At 42.6% G+C, this 20,157-nt stretch overlaps 2 protein-coding genes across 3 annotated transcripts in view; one reads left to right on the top strand and one right to left on the bottom strand.

Moving 5' to 3' along the window:
• Positions 1-2,856, bottom strand: part of ada2a (adenosine deaminase 2a) — a 72,301-nt gene extending 69,445 nt beyond the window's left edge. The window contains exon 1 of the mRNA XM_073059402.1: positions 1,751-2,856. Within this exon, the coding sequence (XP_072915503.1) occupies positions 1,751-2,063 (313 nt within the window). The 5' untranslated portion in view covers positions 2,064-2,856. The remainder of the gene's footprint in view (positions 1-1,750) is intronic.
• Positions 2,857-3,021: 165 nt separating this feature from the next.
• LOC140734827 (chromatin remodeling regulator CECR2-like) overlaps positions 3,022-20,157 on the top strand; it is a 127,934-nt gene continuing 110,798 nt past the window's right edge. For both annotated transcript variants that reach the window (XM_073059403.1, XM_073059404.1), the window contains exon 1: positions 3,022-3,457. In XM_073059403.1, coding sequence (XP_072915504.1) covers positions 3,317-3,457 — 141 coding nt within the window. In that variant the 5' untranslated portion in view covers positions 3,022-3,316. The remainder of the gene's footprint in view (positions 3,458-20,157) is intronic.

Genomic DNA, 20,157 nt, shown 5'->3' on the forward strand with positions numbered 1-20,157 from the left:
TCACAGCCATTCGTGATGTCAGGTTTCACTTTGTAGGAAGTAATGGCCTGCAAACCCTGCCAGAGGTGACGTGAATCTGATTCCGGCTCTAACTTCTATCAGAATTCCTCTCTCGCTCTTAAAATAGCCTTCTGTACATCATTCCTGGGCTGCTGGTGTCATTCTGGATCACCAGTCTTGAATGCCACAGATCTACACTCAGCAGACTACGGACCTCCTGGTTCACTCACTCACTGAAGACATGGGGTCAGAGTAAACAGGCTGAATGGATGTAACCTGTGCACAGCTGCAAGGGTGGTTTATTAACCCGCAGTTATATATAGTTATAGTGTGGAGAGGGAGGAAAATTACAGTTCACTTAACTTTGCTAATGGTTTGGAAGGCAAGTGAGAGGATATACTGTGATGAGGATATTTACCCTCTGCCACAGGGGTTAAGTGAGTGGGCAAAAATTTGCAAATAGAGTTAAATGTGGAAAAACACACAGTAACATCCTTCAAAAAGGATATTATCTTAACAGAGAGAGAGAGAGAGAGAGAGAGAGAGAGACTGTAAATGAATAAAGATCAGAGAACCAGGGTGTTCTTGTGCAAGAACACAGAAAGTTACTGTACAGGCGCAGCAAATGGCACCTTGGCCGTTAGTAGAAGGAAAATTCTCCATCCTGGAGGGATGGCGATCTGAGGGTTACATCGAACTGGCACACATGAGAAATTAACTCCTCGGGCAGCTCTGCCTCTGGTCAGTGGGCACTGAATGGCGGGACAGGTTTGACGGGCCTGAGGCCGCCTCTTACTCCTCATTTTATTGTTTTTTGTATTGCAAGTCAGGGAGAGAAAAGTGTGGCGGTGTGTTTACTGAGCTGAGGCAAAGACAGATTCCGGACATAATATGCAGACAAAGATAATCTGTGTGTTTATATTTGCACAGATGCGAGTCCCAACTTTGCAGGGTCAAATGTAACACCAAGGTAGGTTACGTTTCAAACTGACCTGTCGAATGCCACTACAATACAGGCAGTCTTCCACGCGGCACTTTTGTAATAATTATCTTTAATACAGACAGTTCTGGTTAAGTGACACACGTGGTTACGTTTCTCTCAAATCAACCCTGGTCCCCCCCCCCCCCAACTCTCAGCGTCATCCCAAGAGCTGCAAAACAACAAAGTTAAAATAAACTAAAAGTTAAATGAATAGTTCCAATGGAGTGCCGTCCGCGTGCTTTAAAACAGTGATTCGGAAAACAGGGATACAGTATTGTAATTATCATAGATGTAACATTATATCCCGTTCATTGCCTCCAACGTATCCGTTTCACCATTCAAGATCGTCAGAGACAAGTACACGGACCCGAACTATAACTGAACCCATCTTTATGAACACGGAGTATCTTTAAAACGGACGAACACCCGCAGAAGTTATAAACATTTTAAAACAGCTCAACTCTGGATCGACGAGAAGCTTGATCAGAATAAAGAGCTCTACGCTTCGTTCCTCCACCACAGCCCGCCCCTCCTTCACCACCACGTACGCAGAATATTCAAATGAAATTCCACTGCAACACTCCATCGTTGCAATAAACTCCCACTCACAAGAATAGATTCAATTCACCTTTCAAATGCCTATCACCAGAAAGCAGTTAAGATTTATATTTTAATCGACTACAGTAATGTTGGAAACTCGCATTACAAACAATACGTAAGCCGACACAATAAAGAGATCTCCATTTATAAACCAGATAACGTTCCTACCTTTGGGCAGCTTCCGTAAAATGTTAAAAACTCTGCTCTGTTCTATCAGTTCTTTAGCTGTGAAAAAGTGCATGGCCGGTGGGAATTTACCGGCTTTCGTTCCTTCAGTAACTTCCTCGACTTTTATTTTCATGAGAATATCATTAACTTTGATTTCTTTTGTCGTTGATAGTAGATTACCGCCAGTAAATCTGAACCGTTCCACTTTCATCAACTTATCTCGGTCGTCTGGAGTCGGGTACGTGCGGCACACGGCAAATAAACACAACGAAATGAAAAGCACTGTTGTGCTCGTGGCGTTTGATCTAGCCATTTCCCAAATAAATGACACAAGTTAGTTATAGGCACAACCTGCTAGAGAATCAAACCGACTGAACTGAGAAACGTTCCGAAATATTAATGACTTCCACTTCTGCAAGTAGCTTCCTTTTCTCTTGACAACAGCTGAAATAAACCACGACCCTTACGTGTCTCTCGAGACTCGCGTAGTGTGAAATAAAAAAACAAACCGCTCCTGCTTCCAAAAGTCCTTAATTTTAATTTAAACATCTGATCATGAGGAGGAGGGGGGGGGGGGTTGCAACTTTTTTGGAGAGAGAGGGTAATTAAACTGGAGGAGTTTTGTCACCAAAAAAAAGCGTTAAAATTAAAATGAGTCAAGCCTCGGTTTTGAACTACGAGGCAGTAAAGCCTGGCTAACTGTCCCGGTAGCGCCCACCATTGGGAGCGAGCCACTCGGACTAACTCCGAAGCCTGCAGCGTTTCGGTTCCATTTGAACAATTGCTTGGGACGGCGGGGCACCGGGGCTGGAAGTTTGGGTGATCCAAAAGAAGGCTCGCCCGCCTCTGGCAACAGTTGCAATCTTACAACCACCGGGCACTTTCGGTCGCCAGTTAGCAAAGGACAGAGGGGAAAGATGAGCAGAAAGAAGAATTATTCGGGTCCAAGGCCACCGAACACATCTCGGTCTCATTAAAGAACTCGTTATGAAAACACTGCGGGGGCAAGCAGAATGTGTCGCCGTCCCCAACAATAACTCCTCGGAGCCCAGCTGATTGGTCCGCACCCAGGGAGAGGCGTCGTCACATCCTGTGGAGGGCACCGAGCTCCCGCACTGTGCAGCGGAGGGGGGTTGCTCGCAAATACCACTTACAGAAAGTGCTGGCTCGACCTCGGTGTGCGGGGAGGGCCTGGCGTCGTTGGGGGAGGCGGGCTGCGATCGCGATCCGCGGGTCGGGGGGGGGATTTGAGGGGGAAATGGCCAGGGCGAACGGCGGCGGAGTGTGGCGTGGCCTCCCTCCGGTGTGCTGAGGGATTGGAGTGCTCTCTTGTTGTTGCCTGGCCATCTGTTCCTCGGCGAGAATGGGGCTGCGAGATTGTTACATTATTACACACGCACGCTTGCACTGACTGAGCGAGGGGCAGGAGTCTCGGCCATGGCAGGCACTGCAACCACTCACACCCGGCACATTTGCAATTAGAAGACTGGACGGGGAGGGGAGCAAAAAGAAACACAAGGAAAATAAGTTCGAGGAAAACTATCTCATGTGGAAAAAAAGGATTTGATGCCATTTAAAATGTCCGAGGAATGTCCATCTTCGACCGTTTCGGTGGAAGAAATTCGTTCTTGGTGGGAAGTACCCGCCATCGCACACTTTTGCTCATTATTCAGGACCGCATTTGGGCTCCCAGACTTCGAAATTGAGGTAATCTTAATTTTCCCTTTTGAGTTCTGAAGCTCCCTTTTCCTGTGGGTTCTTAAGTTGCATTTCCAAGCCCCTGTCAATTAGAAGAAGGTAAAGTTTGTAATCACGCGAATGCAGAATGTCAATCTCGCTTCCCAGCTGCTGGCTGGATTCTATTGTGGTTCCAAAAGAGCTCGATTGTGGCCAACGATGGGTTAGCGTGGACTTTAATCGTCGTTGCTTGTCTTTTAAGAATAAAACCATGCGCCTGCTTTTAAAAGTTTAATGAAGTTTGTATCTGTTCGACGGGGAGGGGCGAGGACATAGCGTGTTTGTTTAGTAAGAAGGAACGTGTCTCCCGAGAAGGTGCTGCTTGCTCTTCATGATCTGCGCTGCCACACATCCATCACAGCAGTGGCATTGTTAGGAGAAAGAAGAGCCACATGCTGCTTACAAAGTTAGCAGTTTGCCCTTTTAAACTAAAATTCTGTTGAAAAAGCCCTGGAAATACACAGATCCCCTAACTTTTAAATGGACATTTTAACAAAGCGTAATCTGAATTCGGAAAATGTGATTTTTGTAAATAGATTGATTCATTGGTGAAGCGTTAAGTATTTCGTTACCTTTCGTCACTAGTGATTAAAATATAAGTGTAACAAATTAAACTTGGGGCCATCGTTTTACTTGGTACCTGATATTCAGGATTTTAAAGAAAATAGTGTATTAGTAAACATTATCCAATATGACTACTTAAAAAGGCTAATATCGGAAACGAATTCCGAAAATCATTCTGTACGAGGTAAAATTAAACAAGTGCATTCATGCCGTTCTTTCTGAATTCTCATCTTTTTACCCCATTGTTTTTGTTCAGTGAACCTATTGTTTAAAGCTGTTTTCATTGAAGGCAAGAGGGTTGAAAGCCTTATTTCAGAACGGAATGTTGTTTGATTGTGATTCTCGGAAGTTTTTGACCATTTTACTTTGAAATCCAAAATGAAATGTGTGTTTGTTGCATGTGAGGTTGTAAGCGGAAAGCCGAACTCGAGGAACTGATGAGCTGGTGTGTCCGGAGTGAATTTCGCCGTCGAATGTGGGTTTACTGTAAGGCGTGTTCTGTAGCTTTCCAAAACAAAGCTCGCACTTCTGGCTGAACGCAGTCGGGAGTAAACTGCACTCAGTTCTGTGCTACCTTGGTTTTTAACGATGTGTCAGCAGCCGCCAGCTGAGCCACGCATCTTGGTTGTTCATATTAAGTTTGTTTTCAATTTTTTTGAAAAGCAACAAGTTGTTCTTGTTTCCCTCCAACTTTATGCATTCCCAGTGAAAATACGTTTCCGGTTGTATCCTGCACTTTTTTAATGTAAAAAGAAAACCAAATAAATAACTGTGTTTAAGATCCGGCCCATCCCCAAAATGGAGAGAGACCAGTTTTCATTTTATCTTTAAGGACGTCTTACCTTTTAACCTCCCGCCCTTTTCCCCATCCCCCTCCCATCGAAATCCATTCATTGGTTTGTTTGTTTTCTCCTCTCCCGTGCTTTCCCCAAATAAGGCACCCATCTCTTCCCTGGAACTTCTCAAGTTGTAGCTGTTGAACTAGTAAAATAGTGTTTATGCGCGTTCCTCGCGGTTTCTCGCTGGTCGGTTTTCAACCATGTTGCTGTCCTTGGTAGCAAATGTGTTTTTTTTAAATATACAGTATTAGCCATTATGTATTTGTCAGCTTGCAGTTCGGAGAATCTTTTCTAGATGTTAATGCGCATGTTTTCACTCGTGTTTACTGTTTCCACTCAACTATTGGCTTAATCGATACTTTTTTTAAAGCGCTGATTATTTGGAAACAAATCTCAGTCTGTTTTTTCCCCCCATTATGCATATGCAGTACTTCTTAAAGTGTAAATAATACAGTGCATTTGCCGCATAAAAGCTTCCTTTAATATAATTTTAAATGCGTCCACACTTCAATGTTGCTATGAATTAGTATCACTTATGAGACTGGGTACATGTGTTGTATTGATTTGATGCAGCTCTGGTGCATTTGAAAGCTGAAATGTTCAGGTAGCCATTGGCATTGAATAATTAAGATGCTGTTATTGAAAGATTATTTAAGTAAAGATTTATTTTGCAGTACTTTTCGTAAGAGTTGACAAATGTGATATCAAATGTAAAGAGCTGTATAGATCAGAACAATTCTAAGTCCACTTACTGTTTTGTGCTGTTGTAATTGTAACTGAAATCAATTGGTGCATTATAGCAAATGTTTATAGATTTGTACAGTTTGTGAACGTCTGGTAGAAATGACTCCTCTTTGGTGTGACGAATAGGCATTGTAACAGCATTTTTCAAAGTGCCTGGAAATGCACGTTAACAGGACTCAATGTCTTCAAGAAAATAGGTGGGAAAGCAACTAATAAGCCTGAAGTAATTTCTTTAATGTCTCAGAAGGTAATAGTAATTATTTAACAAACGTTATCAGCGTAGGTACAGAACAGGTACAGGCCTTTCGGCCCGTGAATGTTTGTGCCAGTCAAAGTTCAAACTTCAAAGTAAGTTTATTATCTAAGTACATATGTCACCATATACCACCCTGAGATGTATTTTCTTGTGGGCATTCACAGTAAATGCAAAAACGCACAAAGGAATCAATGAAAAACTGCTCACACAATGACACACAACCGATGTGCGAAAGACAACATATTGCACAAAGACAAAGAAAAACAAAATGATAAATAATATTAACACCACCAGTTGTAGAGTCCTTGAAAATGAGTCCACAGGTTGTGGAATCAAGTTCAGTGTTGGGGGGAGAGTAGTTATCCACTCTGGTTCAAGAGCCTGATGGTTGAGGGGTAATAATTGTTCCTGAACCTGGTGGTGTGAGTCCTGAGGCTCCTGTACCTCCTTCCTGCTGGCAGTTGCAAGAAGAGAGCATGATCTGTGTGTTAGGGGTCCTCAATGGTGGATGCTGCTTTCCTGCGACGGCACTCTGTATAGATGTGCTCACTGGTGTGAAGAGCTTTTCCTCTCATGGACTGAGCTGTATCCACTACTTTTTGTAGGACTTTCTGTTCAAGGGCATTAGTGTTTTCACACCAGGCTGTGATGCAATCAGTCAGTACCGCTATAGAAGTTTCTCAAAGTTTTTAAATTACATGCTGAATCTTCGCAAACTTCTAAGAAAGCGGAGGCACCACTGTGCTTTCTTTGTAACGGCACTTGTGTGCTGCCAGGAAAGGTTTGCTGAAATACTGCCAACAATGAATTTAAAGTTGCTGAGTCTCTCCACCTCTGATCCCCTGATGAGGACTTGCAGTTTCCCCCTCCTACAGTCAATAATCAGGTCTTTGATTTTGCTGGTTTTGAGTGAGAGGTGGTTGTTGTGGCACCGTTCAGCCAGATTTTCAATGTCCTTGTTAGATACTGATTTAATGCCACCTTTGATATGGCCCACAACAATGGTGTCATCAGCAAAGTTAAGTAAGGCTTTGGAGCTGTGCTTAGCCCATTGTCATAGTTAGAGGAGAGGAGGGGGCTAAGCACACATCCCTGTGGTGCTCCTGTGCTGATGGAGATCATGGAGGAGGTACTGTTGCCAGACTGAACTGACTGGGGCCTGCAATTGAGGAAATTGAGGATCCAATTGCACAAGGAGGTGTTGAGGCCTAGGTCTTGGAGCTTGATGATCATTTCTGAGGGGATGATAGTATTAAAAGCCAAGCTGAAGAGCTTCCTGAGGTATACATCTTCACTGTCCAGGCTTGAGTGAAGAGCCAAATGAAATGGCATCTGCTGTGGATTAGGATGCCAAATTAAACTAAACTATATGCCTGCACTACTCCCTAAATATTCATGTGTTTAATTATCCCAGTGATATCTGCATCCACTATCATGCCTGGAAGCATATACCAGACTCCAGTACTCTATCAGGGAGTGAATGACAAAAATCTTTCCGCATAAATTTCCCCCTCTCACCTTCAGCCTACGCCCTCTAGTCTTTGATGTTTCCACCCTACCTGTGCCTCTCATAACTTTATAAACATCTGTCAAGTCTGCACTCAACCTTGTGCACCAGCGAAGACAATCGAAAGTTTGTACAATCCCTCCTCACAGCTATTTCGTTGTAATCTTTGGAGCAACCCTGGTGACCCTCTTCTGCGCTCTCTAAAGCCTCTGCATCCTCCTTGTAATGTGGCAAGCAGAACACCATGCAATATTCCAAACAAAGGTTTGTACAGCTGCAACACGACTTCCTGATTTCCTCTCTCATTCCTGCATCAGGACTATTTCACCACTTTAACCATCTTTGTTGCCACTTTCTGGGAGCTATGGACTAGGTCCCTGAGATCCCCCTGAATATCAATGTTCCATTGCCATTTGTTATATCTTTCCCCTTCTATATTTGACCTCCCAAAGTGCCAGATCTCACACTCTACCTATATCTGCAACTGATCTATATCCTGCTGCTTTCTTCACTGTCCATAACTCCCAACAGTTTTTGAAAGAGGATATATTTGTCTTAAAGCAAATATCACTCCAGTAGAAATGTGTTTTAATCTATATAAAAAGAACTGTAAACCTTTTGAGAATTCTTATTTCACTTAAGAATTATTTTCTTGGACATGATGTTGAGGCGGTTACTGTTTGCGTATGGAAAGTTCACAATTTTTGTTATTTTATCAATATCTCAGCCATTAATTCGGTGACAGATTCAGCATAATGGTTAGCTCTACTCTCTACTCTGTCTCATATTTAACAGCTGAAAACTGTGAACCCTTTCGCATTTTTAGTCTGTTGATTTCACCCCCCCCCCTTTCCTTTAATCAGAGTATATCCAGTTTGATATTATTTTTCCATTTTGTAAATTAGAAGTAACTTTCAAAACGTATATCGAGCAGGACTACACTTTACAGTCCCTTCAGCCCATAATGTTATGCCAATCTTTCAATCTACTCTTCAGATTAGTTGAACACTTCATTTATCTCTATGCCTGTCCAAAAGAAAATAAACATAATACAGAATACAATTGCAATAATTTGTGCTTATTACTTTAGGGATTCAGGTTAAATGGTGAATTTGAAATTATAGACTTACTTTAATCTCAACGTGCAGAGTTTAATTGCAAAATAGATGCCTCAGTTGTTAACTGCTTAAAGTAAATTCTACAGTAGATAAATTTTACTATCTTTGTCAATGATTATAAAATGATCAATAAAATTAGTTTGAAATTAACACCACGTGTTGTGTAAATCTCCTTCCTACTGTGTTTCTGTATTATAGGGTTATTTTGTTAGTAATCTGATCAGCATCTTCTGCTGGATGGGAACAAGATATTTCTACATGCCTTCTCTCCTCGTTAACCCTGTACTCTCTCCCCCCCCCCCCCGCCCCCCCGGGTTATGACACTAGAGGGTTGAACTAGGGAGTGCTGAGTAAACTTGTTCGTTCACTCACTCACTCACTCACTCAGCTGGTTCAGCAATGCCAGCTGGATGCTGCTCTTCCGATACCTGCTGCTCATCGTTGTCTCTGCGATCCTCTCCCACACGCCTATTTATTTATCGGATCATTTCCAACTGACAAAAAACAGCTCCGGTTACAGCGCTTCAGAACAGAACCCTGTTTTAACTTGGAGACTGGCTTCAGCGGCACAAAGCTTTATAGCGACTCGCTCTCCAGTCCAGTTCAATTCCTGCCGCTGTCTGTAGGGAGTTTGTACATTCTCCACACGACCATTTTTCTCATAAGTGGACTTCAGTTACCTCCCATGGTTGGGGTTGGTGAGTTGTGGGCATGCTGCGTTGACACCAGCAGCATGGTGACAATTGCCGGCTGCCCCCAGCACATCCTTGGGCTGTGCTGGTCGTTGACGCAATGTTTCGAGATGCATGTGGCAAATAAAGCTAATCTCTCTATTGGTATAATTTACCAAATCTCCTCTTTCACTCATTTAACTACCATGTTAATTAAAGAAAAATACCCAAAGGTGATTGAGATGTAATAGAATAAAATCAAGATGGAACTAAATGTGAGGGGAGAAGAGGAGGGAAAAAAACAGAATTACTAAGATGGGAAAATCTGCAGAAGCTGGACATCCAAGCAACGCGCAGAAACTGCTGGAGGAACTCAGCAGGCCGGGCAGCATCTATGGAAAAGAGTAACCAGTTGGCGTTTTGGGCCAAGACCCTTCGTCAGGATTGGCAGAAAAGGTGAGAAGTTAGAGCAAGAAGCTGGGGAGAGAGGATGAAGAAGTACAAGGTGGCAGGTGATAGGAGAAACTGGGAGAGGAGCAGAGGGTGAAGGAAAGAGCTGGGAAGCCAATGGGTGAAAGAGACAAAGAAAAAGAGCTAAGCTTAGCGGTTATGCCTTAGAAGAGAGGGAAAACTTACTTGGGGCAAGGCCACCAGTCATGGTGAATAGAGCAAGGAACACACAAGTTAATCAGAGTTGAGTCATCTACACAGGTTCAATGGAGAACTGTACTTGCAGCCACGTTGCAGGCACACAGAAAACCAATTGCATGTTATTATACATATGTTCCAAGACAGAACACAATTAGAATTTTTTAAAGTCAGTGTTCTTCGTGTAGTGATTAGGGTTGTGCCGTTTGGTCCAGGTAGCTGGAAAAAGATGACATGACCCAGATGGTGGGGATCTTTAACAATATTTGCCTTGAAGATAATGCCGCTGGTGAATCAGAATTCGGTTTAATATCACTGGCGAGTGTTATGAAATTTGTTGTTTTGTGGCAGCAGTACATTGCAATATATAATAAAATAAACTATAAATCAGAATAAGAAATATTTAACTTTTTATGTGTGTATAAATAGTGAGGTAGTATACATGGGTCCATTGTCCATCCAGAAATTGGATGGCAGTGAGGAGGATGTTCCCCGCTCCGTACACTGGGCAGAGTCGGCTACTCACCGCAGCTGCTTGCGTTCATATTGCCATAGCAGACCGTGATGCAGCCTGCCCGGATGCACAAGCGTTGGAATCAGAGACTGGGCGTGGAGGGAGTTGCGAGACTGCCAGAATCTGCAGCCACAAACAGACTGTAGACTGAGCAGCATCTTGTAGGTTGGAGAGAAAAGAGAAGAATTGTTGGTGTTTCCGGGTTATGACCCGCATCAGGAGTGAGTGGAGAGGGAGGATGGAATGAGGAAGGCTGATGTGCAGATAGAGCCAGGTAGGATGGGGAGGGGTGGAGTTGGGAAACGGGGGAAGGTAGCGTATTGGAGGAGACAGGTGGATTTGGCAAGGGAATGGCTGCGAGAGAGTTATAAAGAGGAATACAAAGACTACTGGTGCTATGATCTGGTAATGGTGATAATGGGAAACATTGGGGAGGGGTGCTGATGCAACCAGAATCAGATGTGGTGGGAGAAATAAGTGGGTGGAAGGAACCAGGAGGGGATGGGCAAAATTTGACTGCAGGGAGAATTGGGAGGGGTATGAGGAACGGGAGACAGGAGATGGATTAGATGACCGGGGGGAGGGGGAGTGAACACAGGAGGTAAGGGTTACTTGTAACTGAAAATGTCAGTGTTGTATGGCAACCCAGGTGGAATATCGGGCGCTGTTCTTCTAGTTCAGGAGTTCCCCAACCTCTGTTAAGCTATGGACCCCTGCTATTAACCGAGGGGTCCATGGCCCCTGGTTGGAATTCCCTGTTCTAATTTATTTTTGGCTCCTCTCCCTGGCCATGGCAGAAACTGAGGACAGACGGAATTGAGGAGAGGAATTGGAATTGGCTCATAACTAGCAGTTATGGGTAGCCACACCTGACGGCACCAGGTACTCGGCAAAGTGGTTACCAAATCTGTGCTGAGACTCCCTGATGTAAACAAGGTCACATTGACAGCACCAAATACAGTTTGGTTGGGAGAGGTGTAATTACAAGTGTTGGCCCTCATGTGATTACAATGCACTCAGGAGGGTGGGTGGGGAGTGGTCTAGGGACCACACGAGCAGTCTGTTCTGCACGTGGTGGGATCTAGCTGTACACAACTGTTGGGAATGACAAAGGATGGTGTGTAGATACAGTCTGGGCAGACTTCTGTTTGGAAGGAGATGAGGTGAGAATGGAAATCTGAGGAGACTGTACAACAGAAGGTTCCATCAACCAAATTGGAAGGGAAGCCCTACTGCTCGCAAAAGGATTTTTCACATATCCTGCAGTAGAATACCTAATCTTGAAGAGATGTGGAGGAGGAGTAACTGGGAGAAAGGAATGGTGTCCTTACAAAAATGGGAAGTGTGTGTTCTCAATAGCTATGAGAGTCAGTGGATATAGTAAATATCAGTAGATGATGTGTATGTTGAGAGATCCAGAGAAGATAGAGAAGTGTTGGAAATGGCTTAAGCAAAGCTGACAGGATGATAAAATTAGCAACTTCTGCACAGGTGCAGGTAGTAGCACAATGCATATGTGAGGCTTTTGGGGTCATGTATCCGGTGCTCCCAGTGTAGCCTCTTGTGTATTGGTGGGACAATGCAGATTGGGAGACTGCTTTGCTGAACGCCTACACTCCATCCACCAGGAAAAGCAGGATCTCCCAGAGGCCATCCATTTTAATTCCACTTTTCATTCCCATTCTGACATGTCCATCCATGGCCACCTCAACTGGCGTGATGAGGCCACACTCAGGTTGGAGGAGCAAGATCTTGTGTCCTCTCTGGGTAGCCTCCAATCTGATGACATGAGTGTCAATTTCTCAAACTTCGGTAATGCCCCCCTTCCCTCTATTCCCCATCCCCTTTTCCCTCTCTCACCTGATCTCCTTGCCTGCCCTATGGTGCTCCTCCCCCATTTTCGTTCTTCCATGGCCTTTTGTCCTCTTCTGTCAGACTCCCTTTTCCAGCCCTGTATCTCTTTCACCAGCCCGTTACTTCACTCCTCCCCCCTTCTAGTTTCACCTATCACCTTGTCTTTCTTCCTCCCCACCCTTCTAACAATGACTCCTTATCTTTTTTTCTCCAGTCCTGCTGAAGGGCCTCAGCCCAAAATGTCGAATGTACAGTTTTCCATTGATGCACCCTGACCTGCTGAGTTCCTCCAGCATTTAGTGTGTGTTGCTTGGATTTCCAGTTTATGCACATTCTTCTCGTTTGCCAATGCAGTTGTTGATGCAATAGTCAACGAGTTGGAGAATGGTAGCAGAGCAGGTTTGTAGCAAGAACGTAACTAATGAAAGGACCGGTGCGGATAGCTAGGGTGTGACTGGAGAAATTTTACTGATTTCAAATGCTGGAAGAGCTATACCATGAAGAAAATTAACCCCAAAATTGGAAAACATATTGAAGCATAAGGTCACCAGCCGTGTTGGGCAGGTTGTTGGAAGACCTGTTTATAGCATTTTTCAATACTATATGCACTACTATATCTAGTCAAGCAATCATAAGAAATACACCATAATGTACAATTTCTACTTAAAATCTGAGCAGGACCAAAAGTATTTCATGTAACAGTGTGCTTGCTGTTCAGTTCAGCAGTTATTGGCAAATGTGTTCTTTTACAGTTGAAGAAGATTCACTTTTCGAAGAGAGAAATGGTAGGAATGTTACCCCAGTTAACCTATATTGTTTGCAAAACACATGTTTTTTTAAAAAAAGCTGCAAAGTTATCAGTGGAAAAAAAACTGATGCAGAAGACTTGTAACTTAATTACAATCAAGTTTCTGCAAATATCCTTTGAACCTTGTTGCTGTAATAGCTTTTAGGGGTTTTGGTGCATCACTGTAGCTTTGAAGGGGAAATTATGTTAATCAAATTCCATTCTGTTCAATCTCAGTGATCTGAATTGAATTTGATGAATCATTTAATTGAGGCATTGTGCATTCCAGTAGAACTACTGAACCTTGGTTTTATTTTAATCAATTTAGTCAGTTTGCTGTGCTTGCCGTGAGTTTACTTTCATTTCCATTGTTTCCCTCTGGGATTCAGCTACGTTTTAGAAAAGGTACCAGAGTAAACAGCAGAACATCCTCATGTGGTGAGAAAATGGCTATTCTCCAGAGTGCACAGCATAATGCGTTTAATGCGGGACAGCAAAGGATGGATTATGTTGGAACATTTTGTCAAAGGCATTAACTTCACGTGTTTTTTTTAAACACAGTTTTTAGGCAGTGTGTACACGACTGGATGTTCCAGTTTGCAGCCAGAGCACTGTGATTGACTGCGCTCGGTTGCCCGAGGTGTTCTCTTGACTTGCCAGGTTTGTAGTTGATTGGTCATGACTCGTCAGTAGCCAGGTAATTGTTGGAAGTGTGCTGTACTGCCGAAATGCTGGCCCCTGTGCACCTTTTATTGGGTAGACAACATTTGAGCTGTTGTCATAGAGTACTACAGCACAGAAACAGTCCCTTCAGCCCATCTAGTCCATGCTGAACCATTAATCTGCCTAGTTCCATTGACCTGCACCCAGGCCATTGCCCTCCCTAACCCTCCCATCCACGTACCTATCCAAATTTCTCTTAAATATTGAAATTGAACCACATCCACCACTGGCAGCTCATTCCACATTCTCGCCATCAAGAAGTTTCTCCTTCATGTTCCCCTTAAATATTTCACCTTTAATCGAGGTCCTCTAATTCTAGTCTTGCCCAACCTCAGCGGAAAAAGCCTGCCTGCATTTGCCCATCTATACCCCTCATAATTTTGTATTCCTCTATCAGATCTCCCCTCACCAATGTCTTATACAGTTTTTAACATAATCTCTCAACTCCTGTACTCAGTACTTAGACTTATGAAGGCCAATGTGGCAAAAACTTTCTTTATGACCGTATGTGTTGGCGTTTTCAAGGAATTATGGATCTATATCCCCAGATTTTCACTGTCCACTACACCTCCAATCTTGCCATCCTCTGTAATTTGCTGATCCAGTTTATCACATTATCATCCTAGATTGTTGATATAAATGACAAACAGCAATGGACCCTGCTGCACACCTCTAGTCGCAAGCTTGCTATCAGAGAGGCAACAATCTACCACCACTCTCTGGCTTCTCCCATCAAGTTAATGTCTAATCCAGTTTACCACCTTATCTTGACTGCTGAGCGACTAAATGTTTTTGACCAACCTCTCATGTGGCATCGTGTCAAGTGCCTTGCCAAAGTCCACATAGACAACACGCCTTCATCATCTTTGCTGGTAATTTCCTCAAAAAGCTCTCTAAGATTGGTTAGACAGGACCTACCACACACAAAGCCATGTTGACTACTTCTAGTCCCTGTTATATCCAGTTCCTTAGAATACTTTCCAATAACTTTCCAATGACTGATGACAGGGGTCTATAGTATGCTGGCTTATTCTTAAAGCTGTTCTTATATAACAAAACAACATTAGCTATCTTCTAATCCTCTGGTACCTCACCCATGGCTAAGGATAGTTTAAATATCTCTGCTAGAAAACCGGCAAAATTTCTGCATTAAGCAACACACACAAAATGCTGGTGGAACGCAGCAGGCCAGGCAGCATCTATAGGGAGAAGCATTGTCGACGTTTCAGGCTGAGACCCTTCGTCGGGACTGCATTAGCCTCCCACAGGGTCCGATGGAACACCTTATCAGCCACCAGGGATTTATCCACCCTAATTTGCGTCAAATTAGGATCATGACATTATGATCGCTAGTTGCAAAGTGTTCCACTACACCAGCTTCTGTCACCTGCCCTGTCTCATCCTGTAATAAGGAGAATCTAGTATCACACTCTCTCTACTTGAGACCTCTTTGTACTAATTAAACAACCCTATTACAGTATGGGAGTCCCAGTCAATATATGGAAAGCTAAAATCACCAACTATCACAAGAAACTTGTGTTTCTTGCAACAGTCTGTGATCTCTCTACAAATTGTTCTTCTAAATCCTAAGCACTGTTGGATGGTCTATAATAAAATCTCATTGATATGGTCATACCTTTCTTATTCCTCTGTGCTCTGCCCATGAAGTTCTCCAGTCTGTCCTTTCGGAGCACTGCTGTGACATTTTCCCCGACTAGTAATGCCACTCCCTCACCCTTTAATCCCTACTGCTCTTAAAAATAACAGAATCTCAAAACATTAAGCTGCCAGTCCTGCCCCTCCTACAACCAAATCTCACTAATGACTCCAATGACATAATTCCATGCACTGATCCATACCCTCTCATCAGCCTTTCCTACAATACTCCTTACATTGACGTATTGGCAGATTGGAACATTATTTATTTATTTTATTGTGTCCTTTGATCCATGCCGCCCAGCAATCTCCCAATTTAATCCTAACCTATTACATTATGTCTCCCCAATCCACTTGAAGGGTTATGAAAAGTATCTGAGCTTTGCTTTGTACATTGAAATATTTCCAGTGCATTATTGCTGTTTCTTGTCATCCAGTAGTTTCCATAACAAAGTCCAAAGTTATTTCTAGCATCCACTTGTTAAAGAGCATAAAACGCAAGAAGTTCGACATCTTGCCTGCAGATTTGCCTATGTGTTAGTAATTAAGGTGGTGCTTCCATTTTAAAGATACATCCTTGGTGGTGATCTTAGCATCCACAAGATGAGTTTAAAACTGGCTTGTAGAATTCTTGTAGACTAGTTGCACCTTATAACATGCCTGGTTAATTGTTGCATTGATGGATGAGTGAATTTGGGTAGTGAAAAATTTTGATCATTTAAGGTAAGTCTTCCCAGTCAGACTTCTTGAAAGATTGGCTTCTCCACTCATATACTCCACTTGTCCTTGCTTTTGCCTCGCTGTTCTGCCCTCACACCAAATCCTAGCTTCTCTGGAATAATTACTAAGGTAACATGAAGCATGAGAACCAAACTGACCTAAGCTGTGCTTTTCAGAAACCTAGGTGAAAACCACTTGAATGTTGAAAGGTAGAGTTCAGCCCTACCAGTTTTCTGGTGCAAGAGCACTTTAATTTAACATGGCTGGTTTATGCAACTTCTCAGTAAAATGAGGCTGCTGTAAAAGTCAAGTTTAACTGAATCTGGAAGCTTGTTAACTTAGTCCTGGCTGCAGGATAACTGTGATCAACATAAGGCTTGTTCTTTATTTTCTCCGGCAGAAGTATACTGTATAGTATTCACCTTTTAATAAGTGAAGCTTGGGCAACTGAAACTTTTGCAAAGTTTACAGAAAACTGTTGGTTCATTGCTTGTTGCTTATAATGGTATTTTAATCAGTTAAACAACAGCAGTAATTCTTCACAGTATGTTGGTGATGATGAGTGCTGTTGTAATGGGCAAGCTTTGGTAATGGCCCATTCCCCTCCACAGATGCTGCGTGGCCAACTGAGTTCCTCCAGCATCTTCAGTCTCTTGTCTATCCCTGTGTACTTCTAAATTTGCTCATGCCTTAATGTTATTTCATTAATGCAACTTTTAGTTCAGTGTTTTATATGTTGAAATCGCTAAAACTTGGCCCAAATTTCCCTTACTGTATTTTCAAACAAGTATAGGATGGATAGGACGGAGGAATGGGGCTTGTTTTGCTGTTGTTTGTTGTCCTGTGTTGTTCTGCCGAGCATTGTGGCCATGCTATTCCGGCCTCCAGGATGTGTGGCAACACTCACGGGCCGCCCCAGCACATCCTCGTGTGTGTTGGTTGCTATCGCAAACGAGGCATTTCACAGTATGTTTCGATGTAGTTTGATAAATCTGTATCTGAGGATGTTAACTCAATGTGGGTTACATTCACTGCAAACACACTGCCAAGGGCAGTTACTACTCCTCAACCATCAGGCTCTTGAACAAAAAGGGGTAACTACACAACCAATGATCTCACTTTAGGAACTCTTTTTTTATATATCTCACGTTCTCATTATTTGTTACCATTTGTTTATATTTGCATTTGCACAGTTTGAGGTCTTCGGCACTCTGATTTCATTGGTTACTATTCTATAGATTTGCTGAGTATGCCCGCAGGGAAACGAAAGTGACATGTCTGTACTTTGATAATAAACTTTTCTGAAAACGTCTAAGTTCAAAATAGATAGTTGTAGTGCTTTGATACTATTCTTGCATGGGGTAGATCTTACATTATATGTTCACTCTGCATTTGAAAAGAGACAAGTTGCAGGGTCCAGTTTTGCTACGATTGCTTAATATTGATGCAAGGAGATTACCTCACTAATTTTGTGGTAGGTTAGCTGAAATTTCTTAAGCAGTCTCTGGAAGTCGAGGATGACTCTCTTCCACCTCCTTGGCCACTTTTAGACCCCCCACTGTGAGAAATGCAGCATTCTGAAAATCATTTCAGAACCACTGCTGGCTTTTAATGAAAACCCTTGTTAGAGTACGCACTCAACCACACCAGCCTCTGAGGTTTAGAGGCTCCAGTTCTCTGGAGTATGGATAACTGGCGCGGACCCTTTAAAGTTTCTGGCCCGTTCGCCACATTAATGGTCTTTTAAATTTGGACAAATGATACTCTAATTTGTCTTCAACTACACCTTTGTAGTTTTAGTTACTGTGGGACATTAATATGAAAAAGAAATTTAAATTGTGTATATACACTACATTAGACACTTGCTTGCCAACTCATTTTATTACCTGTTTTTCAACAATGTAACATTTATTAACTGTTACTTTTGATAGATACATCATTTATCTTCAGTGTGCATTTAAAATTTTAACTGATTTATTGAAAAGCATAATTAATAATTCTTTGTAATTTACAATTTGGACAATGCAAAAAAATTCATGAGGAAATGTTTTCTTTTGGAGGTTATAGTTCATGAAGGGTACAGAGATACATTTGGAAAGAACAGAAAAATATATTTGAAAAGCTATCTGATTCTCTGTCTTAAGTTCTTTTTTGGAAGATATGTTGGCTGCTACAATCTACTGTTTTTTTTGGTTCTGAACAGAGTAGGAGAACGATGAAAGCTTTTCAGCCACTGCTGTATACTTCAAGTAGATCATAGACTCTGGTGTTTCTTACCTGACATTAAATATTGGCCAAGATAGCCAAATTGTTTTTTTTAAACAAGTGCTTTGACAGCTTTGCATTCACCTGAGAGAACAAAGGCACGATTTAACACCTCATCTGAAAGATGAGACCGCAGCGGTTTAGACTGGAGTCTCACAAGTGGGACGCGAAGCCATAACTGTCTGGCTCAGTGAGAATGCTGGTACTGGAGTCACAATGGTCGTGCATCGACCGGAATGTGCGTGCTGTTTGTTATGTAGGCAAATGTAGTGACTAGACAAGGGGAAAGATTTCCAAGCTTGATAATGTGTGAAAAAAAATTGACTTTTGACTGGGATTCAGGTTTATTTGTTGTGTGTACATAGAAACAATCAGTGAAATATATTGTTTGCATTAACAGCTAGCATAGCCGTGGATCTGCTGGGGCAGCCCGCGAGTGTTGCTACACATTTCGGTGCCAACATAGCCTAACAAAGGATCCACAAGAAAATACAGTGAAGGATTTGCTGCTGTTCTTGTAGCAGTTGCTTTGCAGATGTGTGTTGAGATTCTTAGACAATTAGTTAATTTTGTTTTAAAGTCAAGAAACAACCACTTCTGTGTTTCACAGAAGTAATTCTACAAACAAGTGATAAGTTGCTTCAGGGTCTGAGCAGAGGAAGCAAAATATTATTTCAACAACTGGATGAGCAGTTTTATTCATGAGGAAGTGCCATTGACTGTATGCATGCAGTCTACTTCTGTTAAATATAATAGAGTCATTGCTAGACTTAACATCATTCTCATGGGCCTTGTAACCCATCAATAGTTTTACAAATTTGTAGCGTCAGTGTAGATAATTCCAGGTAATTGCCATTGAAACAAGGAAGTGTATTCAGTATCCAGTATTTATTACTGCCACATGTACAGGCTTGTTTGCGTGCCAACCATGTCATAACAGTGTTACACTTACAGAGAAAGTGTAGTGCAGGCAGACAAAATAATGGAATGACCATGATTGGGAGGATAAGAGTTCATCCTTTAGTGTTTTAGAGTCTGTTTAAGTGACTTATAACAGCAGGGTAACATTAACAACAAAATGGAATTGTAGGTTGGCCCTTGGATTGGAGACCAACTTCGCCATGGCAGAGAATTAGCAAAGCATGCACAGTGTTTTCAATTGCAGGACAGTAGGAAAGCTAACGTGAACCACGTATCACACACAAGATGCTGGTGGAACACAGCAGGCCAGGCAGCATCTGTAAGGAGAACCACTGTCGACGTTTCGGGTCGAGACCCTTAGTCAGGACTAACTAAAAGGAAAGATAGTAAGAGATTTGAAAGTAGGAGAGGGAGGGGAAAATGTGAAATGATAGGAGAAGACCGGAGGGGGAGGGGTGAGGCTAAGAGCTGGAAAGGTGATTGGCAAAAGAGATACAGAGCTGGAGAAGGGAAAGGTTCATGGGATGGGAGGCCTAGGGAGAAAGAAAAGGGGAGGAGAGCACCAGAGGCAGACGGAGAATGGGCAGAAAGAGAGGGAAAAAAAGGAGGGGGGAAAAAATCTAAATACATCAGGGATGGAGTAAGAAGGGGAGGAGGGACATTAATGGAAGTTAGAGAAGTCAATGTTCATGCCATCAGATTGGAGGCTACCCAGCCGGTATATAAGGTGTTGTTCCTCCAACCTGAGTGGAACTGCTGCTATTTGGATGTGAAATCTGAAGCCGAAATGCGGACATCTGGAGCCACATGATCACGGCTCTCTAGAAATGGTAAACTACTTTTTAATTGTTGGAGCAAAAAAAATCTGCAGATGCTGGAAATC

This window comes from Hemitrygon akajei, chromosome 10 (genome assembly GCF_048418815.1).
Source record: "Hemitrygon akajei chromosome 10, sHemAka1.3, whole genome shotgun sequence".
NCBI lineage: Eukaryota > Metazoa > Chordata > Chondrichthyes > Myliobatiformes > Dasyatidae > Hemitrygon > Hemitrygon akajei.